General features: G+C 40.5%; 1 protein-coding gene across 1 annotated transcript; it reads right to left on the reverse strand.

Annotated features, from left to right (window-relative positions):
- Window positions 1-1,216: 1,216 nt before the first annotated feature.
- Window positions 1,217-4,565, reverse strand: MGP (matrix Gla protein). The gene is made up of 4 exons (XM_049625126.1): window positions 4,422-4,565; window positions 2,934-2,966; window positions 2,006-2,081; window positions 1,217-1,596 (listed from the first exon to the last, which is right to left on the reverse strand). Exons 1-4 carry the CDS (start codon window positions 4,480-4,482, stop codon window positions 1,455-1,457), a joined length of 312 nt encoding a protein of 103 aa, XP_049481083.1. The 5' UTR covers window positions 4,483-4,565; the 3' UTR covers window positions 1,217-1,454.
- Between the last annotated feature and the right edge of the window lie 5,677 nt (window positions 4,566-10,242).

Here is a 10,242-nt window from a genome sequence, read left to right on the forward strand (position 1 = left end):
AATGTTAGCCAAGAAAATATACATAAAAAGAAATTTTGATCAAAACATGAATTGAATAGGGGCTCCTGGGTGGCTCAGCCGGTTAGGTGTCCAACTTTGGCTAGGTCATGATCTCACGGGTGTGAGTTTGAGCCCTGTGTCGGGTTCTGTGCTGACAGCTCAGAGCCTGGAGCCTGCTTCAAATTCTGTATCTCCCTGTCTCTCTGTCCCTTCTCAGTTTGTGCTCTCTCTCTCTCTCTCTCTTAAAAATAAATAAATAAACATTAAAAATTTTTAAACGAATTGAATAATGTTATTGTACTTGACTCTTTACATATATTCCTCAAAGGCTAGACACTGGCTTGAGTGGTGTGATAGGAAGTGGGTGGATTTAATCATTACTGATTTCATAAAGTGCTTGGGTTTTGTGCTGGATTTTGAAGGATTAGAAAGATCATCCACTAAAGACGTGAAGGCAGTGGGCCTACCAAAAGGAATGGATGATAAAGGTGGGCATGAACAAGTTCTCATGGCAAAGAAGAGAAAGTTCTGAACAGGGATTGAGAAGTCCTGGGCTCTGTCTCTAACTACCAAGCGGGAGACTCTGGAGTCTCATTTCCTCATTGACAAACCAGGCTTAAGTGAGTTACAGCATATTGTCTGGCTCCAAAATTCCATGATTGAATTGTTAAAAAATCTCTGGTGATTGTGAAAGCAAACATTTTCTTGGCCTAAGTAAGAGTCAAAGCTGTGACATCTTAAGAAATGATAACACTCAGGAAATTATGATGAGGGTGATGAGCCAAGATAGAACCTGGAATCCACACAGAAAGGACTTAGGACCATTTAAAGTTTGGGAGCAGAGTCGCCTGGCTGGCCCAGTCAGAGGAGCATGTGACTCTTGATCTCAGGGTTGTGAGTTTGAGCCCCACACTGGGTATAGAGACTACTTAAATAAATAAATCTTAAAAAGTTTGGGAGCAGGAAAATCATATGATTAATTATCTATAATGTTTGAAAACCCTGGAAATACTAAGAAGCAATCATTCACCAGTCCCAAGGTAGAGTTTAGACAAATTATGGCTGGGTGACTTATGCCTTCTAAGTTTCATTCTTTCTATGCAGTTATGTTTCTAATCAACACCAGAACATGATTAACAGAATCTCATATTCTGGGTTAGGTGGGCCATGATTTAAATATCTCAGCATTTTGCCGGAAGAAATCAGACTCACAAAATGAAAGTATCCAACCAGCAGTTTATTTTGTAATAATTACACATCTTAAGTCCTTCTTGACTTTCACTACGCTGCGCTTTCATTGCTTATCAATCTGGGGGCAGGGAGGAGGGCTGCAGCCAGACAAGAATGTTTAAGAAATAAGCAGTTTGTATGTGTTTATATAGTTCAGTGATGCTACTGCAAAGGAATACAAAACCAGGCACCAGGCTCTGGAAAGAAAGAGACTTTTTCCAATCTCATTTGCCCCCTCGGCGCTGTGGGAAATAGCGACTGTAGGCAGCATTGTATCCATAAACCATGGCATAGCGTTCGCAAAGCTTGAAGTCATCACAGGCTTCCCGATTGATCTCATAGGTGGGCTTGGTCCTTTCTCTAATCCTAGAAAGTGGGGGGAAAAAAGAGGCCCCAAATGAGAACATAATAGAATTTTTTTTTAAAAAGGAAAAGGGGGAAAAATAATAAGAAAATATAGGAGACACACCCCAATATTAAGAGATACTTAACAGGGAGGAAAGGTGGAACAGGAGTAATTTTTTTTTTTTTAATAAAAATAGAAATTTTCTTTCTGTCCTCCTTTTCCTTCTCCCTCCCTCTGCTTTCTGGGTCTTTCATAAACTAGTCTTCTTGAAATTCAGTTGTTTTCTGTATACTGTTTTTAAATTCTTTGATTTAGGGGACACAATTAGAAATAATATATATGATTTAAAAAAAAAGTTTCTCATTCCATTCCGATCTGTGATGCTATGTTGGGAAAAATTACCTCTTTCCATCAAGTTTTGTTACCCACCTTTCATGGGCTTTAGCTCTCCATCTCTGTTGCGGGGATATAAAAGTATTAGCATTTCTCCTGTTAGTGAAGGGATCTTAAAAGAAAAAAAAGATAATTATAGTTTTAGGGAAACAGTAGTTGAAAATATTTCCATGAATAGTCCCTGACACATATATATTTGAAAACTCATTAATTCATGCATTCCATGTAACTAGAGATCTACAAAAGTCAAAGGGAAAGATAAAGCCAATTTCATAAACTGCCTGATCAAAGGAAAGCAGTGTATGTATTTTAGAGACTTATTACATAGGCCACAGTAATTTCTGTTTGTTTATTTCCCCTTTGGGAAATCATTTTGCTGTTTTCAATTTTGGTGTTCCTATTCGGTGTGTTTTTAATTCCTGTGAGGAGAAATTCTCTCTGTCCTGAGGAGGGACATGCTTGTAAAGCATGACTTTTGATTACTGGAAATGGACAGTGTCAATGTTATGAAAATAGTGAAAAACTGAAAACGAGAGTGTTGCGTTACTTCTTCCCACACTCAGTCTTTGAAAGTCCAGATATTCAGTAACATTCAATGTAATGCTGATGACTGTGGTTTCCCAGCTGACTAGGCCTTGAATTCCTTACTCTGCCATTTGTTGTTACTCCTTGTTTTCCATCTGTGTGGTTGATGTGGTGCCAACTTAAAATTTCCAAGTGAGATTTTATGGCTCCAATTCTGTCGAATGCACTTGCAAGGCCATATTATGCTATTTCAAGCTTAAAAAAATTGCTCGTCTGGCGATTTTTACGGTCATTAGATTTTTAAACGTAGTTTTCCAAAAGAGACTCTCTTTCTCTTCCCTGTATTACCTCAATGGATTATCATTTTGCCTATTTAAGACTAGGGAGAGAGATTTTTTAATACATGAGATTTAAATAAGGAAGTCAAATATTTACTTACAAATTTCATAGGATTCCATGCTTTCATGAGATTCTGGAATAAAAAAAAATTCATTTGATTGTTATTTATCAGACATGACAATGGTCTGCATTTGGGGAAGGAAGGAGAGAAAAGAGTCAAAAAGATGTGAAGAATATATTTAGCAGTGTGGTTATGACAAATTTCAGGCATTTTGGATTTGCAAGTTGTGTCTCTAGCTCTGTCCTTGATGTAATTATCTCTACACTTCAGATTTGCTGATGTTGAAGGAGCTAGTCGTCACGGCCTTGACTGAAATTTCTCAAGGGCTATGAGGTCCTCAGGCTAGTGAAATAAGATAATTTCGATGTTGCACACAAATCTCCAGAGAGGCATCTTCTCTGATTAATTTGGGACCTGGCTAAGAGCAGGGTTGAGAAAGGGACAGAAGGGTCCGGAAAATAGCCAACGTCTTCCAGGCAGACTGGGGAGATGGTCAGTTGGGCTTTACCAAGACAGGTTTTTAAGAGGTTCCTAAAGCCTCTTAAGGACCTGTGTTAACTTGGCAGGCACAAAAACCACTGGCTCCAGAGGACAACTCACACTGGGCGTGATGCCAGTTCAGAGAAAGAACTGAGACGATGCCAAAGCAAAAGGTTTCTTCTTTCCACTGCTCTCCCATGTGCTGCAGGTAAATTTGGCAATAAGAGGTTTATATTCGTAAGCAAGTGGTTTTATGTAAAAAATTAAAAAGGAGATGAAAATACCAAATCCTCTGATACCGAAACCATGTGAATAATTTCAAGAGTGAGAAGAAATACAGATGGTTATTAGTATGATTTAGGTTTAAGGACATCTAAGATATCCAGATAACTGAAGCATAAGACTGATCAAAAATAATCTTGCTTTGGATTTTCTTTCATAAGCTTTGATCAGACACATATAATTAACAACATAGAGAAACCAGGTGAAATTTATCTTTGGACAATAGAAATTATACCGTCTATTTTTCTCTGAGGTTCTTTAAATGTAAAACTTCGTTTTTAGATCAATTCACTGAAGAAATGTAGTAAGTTTAGGAGATTGTCTTGTCCCTGCAGAGAGAGGGACACTTATACTTAACACTTCATGTGAGAACTGATGTTCTTAAAGGTGAGTGATTTAACTAACACCTTTAACCAACAGTTCCCAATGTAGAAGTAAACATCCCTAAATATGAGAACTCAGGGGCTGGGAATTTGATATCTTCTTTCTGAAACAGTGAAGTGTCTAGGTGAATAGTGACTTACCAGAGACAGAACATGCCTGTCAAGTTGTATACGAAAGTCTGGATATTCAGTATGTAAAAAAAAAACACTTGATGGAATGAATCAGTGTCCACAGGGCTTGGGAAATGTTAAGTTAATGATACTTTAAGATTATATAAGAGAAAGGGGAAGAAGAGGAGGAGGGGGAGGAAAAAACTGAAGTAAACTGAAATCAGAGACAGGAAAGAAACACCAGAAGAATGGCAGAAGAAAGGTTTCTCACCATAGCACAGAACTGCCACGGCCAAGGCAGCCAGAATGGAGAGAAGGAGCAGGCTCTTCATGGTGTCTCTGTGGTCCTGTGGGTTGGTCTCACTGGCTTGCGCAGCAGCAGAGGGGAGAGAGGCTCCTGCAGGCTGTCAGTGGAAGGCTGTGGAGTTTTTATAAGAACTAGAGCAGCTGAAATGGGAGGAACCAGTGGGAGGGGGCCAGAGAAGGTGGAGACTGGTTGGCCCTAAACTAACACTGGGACTTTTCCCAAATATTCATTCCTTCCAGATATTATCTACTCTGGGTGGGCAGTTTTCCCTCACTCCTGGACCTGACTGTGCTGTAGCAGGATGCTGCCCTGAGACAGAAGTTGTGGCCACCCTATATTTGGGGCCAGATCTGGGCAAAGTTCCACAGAGAAGGGAGTTGCCACAAACACGTGTTTGCCTTTCTGATTCCTTCTCTGATCTACTCTCCTGGCCCTGAGTGCAGTCTGGTTTGAAGACAGAGCTGCAGTGTTCTGCTCGCTCCCCTGATGGATGGAGGAGAGGTTCTGAGGGCAAAGGACTTCACTTCATAAACTGGTTCTCATACAGACTTACTTTCCCAGTAAGGTTGAGCTGTCAATTCTGGATCACTTGGCATGTGTCCGGTGGTACGCAACTTTTTGCATTCTTCCAAGCCCTCTGCACGGCAGAGGTGCCCAGTGATGCCATGGGTTCTGTTTCCTCCCTTGACCCCATCGTAACTTGCCCATCCAGTTTTGTGACTTGAGTCCAAACCTGTGCCCTGAGGCTCTCTTAGGCTGGATATCACTGATCTAAAGTGCAGTGAGGATAAAAGGGTACTCATCTCTTATTTTCTGAAGGCAGTGTCTTGATAATGAACTAATCCAATATGCTCTTCGTGAGTGATAGGTGAGAGGCTGGTTACTGTGCTAGGTGCTCCTGGGGGATCTAGAGACAGACAAGACACATCCCTAAGGAGGTAAGTAATAGCTTCTTGTATATTCGCTTTGCTCTTTAGCTGTCATGTATCCTCAAACGTAGATTCTCACAAACTCACACTTCCACTATACCTTCAGTAGCAGAAATGCTGTTTCTTTTCTTTTTTTGTAGGAGACAGACTGTAATTTGGTGTCTCTGGTTATCCTGGAGGCAGAGCTTTTTTTTCTTCTTCTTGGAAATGTAGAAAACTTTTCTATCAAGATGTGTCTCTGCTGCCTGGTACCCAAGAGTCCTCTTGGCAGACAGGTAGACTTGAGTCACAGAGCAGCAGATTGTAGATGAGCTGAAGCCGCAGGAACTCTGACTCGGGCTCGAACAGCAAAAGGGTTGGGAATGAGAGCGGGTGGTATAGTTTTCAATAATAGTTTCTTTCAAGGAGCAGTGATGGACAGTTAGGTGGAGCCTCATTCTTTTAGTCTTATTGGAATGGATTTCCTTCCCAACCTCCCCCCGCTGAAGAGCTTTTAGGATTCCCTGTTAAAGGAAATAGTTCAGAACCCTTATAATCTGAAGGATTCATGAGTTGTGAAGGAGCAATAAAATTCAGGCTTTCCCTCCAGATTTATTCCTATTAAGAGGCATATTCTTTGTGATAAAATCTTAAAGAAGACTTCAAAAGGAGACGTCTTATCCCTGTATGCTTATCCCTGATAAAGTAAACCCATCATGATTTCTGGTCACAAGATTGGTGGTCGTTTCCCTCTTTAAATTACAAACTTGCAGGGAGCCTGGGTGGCTCAGTTGGTTAAGCACTCTTGGTTTTGGCTCAGGTCATGATCTCATGGCTCATGAGTTTGAGCCCTGTATCGGGCTCTGTGTGACAGTGCAGAACCTGCTTGGGATTCTTCTCTCTCCCTCTCTCTCTCTCCCCTCCTCCCCCCCCCCCCCCTTGTGTGCTCTCTCTGTCTCTGTCTCTCTCTCTCTCTCAAAATAAATACATAAACTTAAAAAAAAAAGTTGAAATCACAAACTTGCTCTCAGGGTTGGCTTCAGTGCCCTTTTTACAAGAGAAATCATCCAAATTGTTATATTTGCAAAAGCTAGTTTACTACATTGCATTTACTTCATTTACTGCATTGCTTGTTTGGGGAAAACAAACTAGCCGTGGCCTATTCATGTAGCATTTTATATGTACTCAACTCAGTTACTAACCCCCAATTTACCTGATATGAAGCAAGTTTAGTTCCAATGTTGCTTCTCTAAAATGAGTAGGACACTCCACCTCCTCTCCACCCTATCTCCAGAATTAAAGAGAATTCTCTCTTTTCCAGCTACAAACACGTGCTTTGTTTTTTTTTCAATATATGAAGTTTATTGTCAAATTGGTTTCCATACAACACCCAGTGCTCATCCCAAAAGGTGCCCTCCTCAATACCCATCACCCACCTTCCGCTCCCTCCCACCCCCCATCAACCCTCAGTTTGTTCTCAGTTTTTAAGAGTCTCTTATGCTTTGACTCTCTTCCACTCTAACCTTTTTTTTTTTTTTCCTTCCCCTCCTCCATGGGTTTCTATTAAGTTTCTCAGGATCCACATAAGAGTGAAACCATATGGTAACTGTCTTCCTCTGTATGGCTTATTTCACTTAGCATAATACTCTCCAGTTCCATCCATGTTGCTACAAAGGGCCATATTTCATTCTTTCTCATTGCCACGCAGTACTCCATTGTGTATATAAACCACAATTTCTTTATCCATTCATCAGTTGATGGACATTTAGGTTCTTTCCATAATTTGGCTATTGTTGAGAGTGCTGCTATAAACATTGGGGTACAAGTGCCCCTATGCATCAGTACTCCTGTATCCCTTGGCTAAATTCCTAGCAGTGCTGCTGCTGGGTCATAGGGTAGGTCTATTTTTAATTTTTTGAGGAACCTCCACACTGTTTTCCAGAGTGTCTGCACCAATTTGCATTCCCACCAACAGTGCAAGAGGGTTCCCGTTTCTCCACATCCTCTCCAGCATCTGTAGTCTCCTGATTTGTTCATTTGGCCACTCTGACTGGCGTGAGGTGATATCTGAGTGTGGTTTTGATTTGTATTTCCCTGATGAGGAGCGACGTTGAGCATCTTTTCATGTGCCTGTTGGCCATCCGGATGTCTTCTTTAGAGAAGTGTCTATTCATGTTTTCTGCCCATTTCTTCACTGGGTTATTTGTTTTTTGGGTTTGGAGTTTGGTGAGCTCTTTAAGATTTTTGATACTAGCCCTTTGTCCGATATGTCATTTGCAAATATCTTTTCCCATTCTGTTGGTTGCCTTTTAGTTTTGTTGGTTGTTTCCTTTGCTGTGCAGAAGCTTTTTATCTTCATAAGGTCCCAGTAGTTCATTTTTGCTTTTAATTCCCTTGCCTTTGGGGATGTGTCAAGTAAGAAATTGCTACGGCTGAGGTCAGAGAGGTCTTTTCCTGCTTTCTCCTCTAAGGTTTTGATGGTTTCCTGTCTCACATTCAGGTCCTTTATCCATTTTGAGTTTATTTTTGTGAATGGTGTGAGAAAGTGGTCTAGTTTCAATCTTCTGCATGTTGCTGTCCAGTTCTCCCAGTACCATTTGTTAAAGAGACTGTCTTTTTTCCATTGGATATTCTTTCCTGCTTTGTCAAATATTGGTTGGCCATACGTTTGTGGACTAGCTCTGGGGTTTCTATTCTATTCCATTGGTCTATGTGTCTGTTTTTGTGCCAATACCATGCTGTCTTGATGATTACAGCTTTGTAGTAGAGGCTAAAGTCTGGGATTGTGCTGCCTCCTGCTTTGGTCTTCTTCTTCAAAATGACTTTGGCTATTCGGGGCCTTTTGTGGTTCCATATGAATTTTAGGATTGCTTGTTCTAGTTTCGAGAAGAATGCTGTTGCAATTTTGATTGAGATTGCATTGAATGTGTAGATAGCTTTGGGGAGTATTGACATTTTGACAATATTTATTCTTTCAATCCATGAACACGGAATGTTTTTCCATTTCTTTATATCTTCTTCAATTTCCTTCATAAACTTTCTATAGTTTTCAGCATACAGATCTTTTACATCTTTGGTTAGATTTATTCCTAGGTATTTTATGCTTCTTGGTGCACTTGTACAAACACGTGCTTTGTAATGCACATTAGCTTGGTCTTTTCTGGCCAGATTCCAACTGTGCTCTGTCAGCCTTCTGACATCACAATTATTTATTTTTACACCTCTGAATCCAAATGTGAAAATCTTACACTTCTCTTTCCAATTTAAGCTTCACCTCTTCCCCACAAGTTTTTTTCATCACTGCTTCCACAGGATTTCTAAATTTGTAAGCATTTTTCCTTATCTTCTTGCTCTTTGCAAGGCTAACAATTTCTGTTGGAAAAGGTCTCTCACCAGTCACTCATCTTCCCTGTCTACTGCTTTCCATTTATTTATGGGTTCTCCTATGCTAAGTACCATTTTTATATAATTTGTAAAAATTAATAGCATGTGCGAGAATTCAGAGCCCTTCTTTTTTCTCTTCTCCCATTCCACTCCCTGTCTCAAAGATAATTTTGTATGTGCCAACTCCAGTTATGTGTTTTTATGAAGAGGATTGGGCTAACTCAATGGGGAACTCAATGGGGGCTTTGTATTGGAAAGGGTCAAGATTGATTCATTGGAAAGAAGAAAGAGGGAGAAAAAAATGGAGGTAGAAAAAAGTGGAAGGAGAGAAATAAGAAGAGCCTTGTAGGAGAATTTTAGATAGAGACTGAGTCACAGAGAGAAGAGCTTTGAGGCAGCTGTAAGATGTGAGACATTAAATGTGAGACATCAGAGGGTGCCTGGGTGGCTCAGTCTGTTGAGCATACGGCTTCAGCTCGGGTCATGATCTCATGGTCTGTGAGTTTGAGCCCTGCATTGGGCTCTGTGCTGACAGCTCAGAGCCGGGAGCCTGCTTCGGATTCTGTGTCTCCCTCTCTCTCTGCCCCTCCCCTGCTCATGCTCTGTCTGTCTCAAAAATAAATAAAAACATTAAAAAAAATTAAAAGTGTGACATCGGAAAAGACAAACAAGAGCTGCTTTGGTTATGAATAAGATTGTTTGAGATTTTAAAAGATTGAGAATTACCAGAAAATGTTAAAATTGGGTTTTTTAAAAATGTTTATTTATTTTGAGAGAGAGAGCATGAGTGCAAGCAGGGGGAGGGGCAGAGAGAGGGAGAGAAAGAATCCCAAGCAGACTCTGTGCTGAGAGCCCTGACTTGGGGCTCCATCTGATGAGAACTGTGAGATCATGACCTGAGCTGAAATCAAGAGCCGAAATCCTAACTGACTGAGCCACCCAGGCACCCCTTAAAATAGTTTTTAATGAACGTTGGTTGCTAGCTTGTATTTCCTTCATTGGAATATCTTGTAAAGACTAGACTACATGAAGCTCCAGCTTGTATCTGGATTTTAGATAATTACGAAAGACGTTTTTCTATTAGTGCGGAGCCTGCTTGGGATTCTCTCTCTCTGCCTCTTCCCCCAACCCCCTCAAAATGAATAAAATAAACTAAAAAAAAAAAAAGGTTTTAAAAGTTGCCAGCTCTTTTTAAAATTAATAGCTAATATTCTTGTTATTATGCTTACTAAATTTCTGTTAAATCATTTGCTGTTGTTTAAAACTAGTATTCTATCTTCCTTCGAACTATTTCTCACAACTTGTGACTGTGCTCTCAAGTTCCTGTGTACTACGATTTGATGAGCAAAGCCATCATCCTCTCCCTTCCCTTCATGTCTTGACAGATGTTGACTACACAAGTACTTTGTTTTCACCTCCTTCATAGAGACATCGGCTCATTCCCCCTTACATCCCAGCTCATTAGTCCTACCTGCAAGGCTCCTCTTCCTGTG

Source organism: Panthera uncia, chromosome B4, assembly GCF_023721935.1.
Source record: "Panthera uncia isolate 11264 chromosome B4, Puncia_PCG_1.0, whole genome shotgun sequence".
Classification (NCBI taxonomy): domain Eukaryota; kingdom Metazoa; phylum Chordata; class Mammalia; order Carnivora; family Felidae; genus Panthera; species Panthera uncia.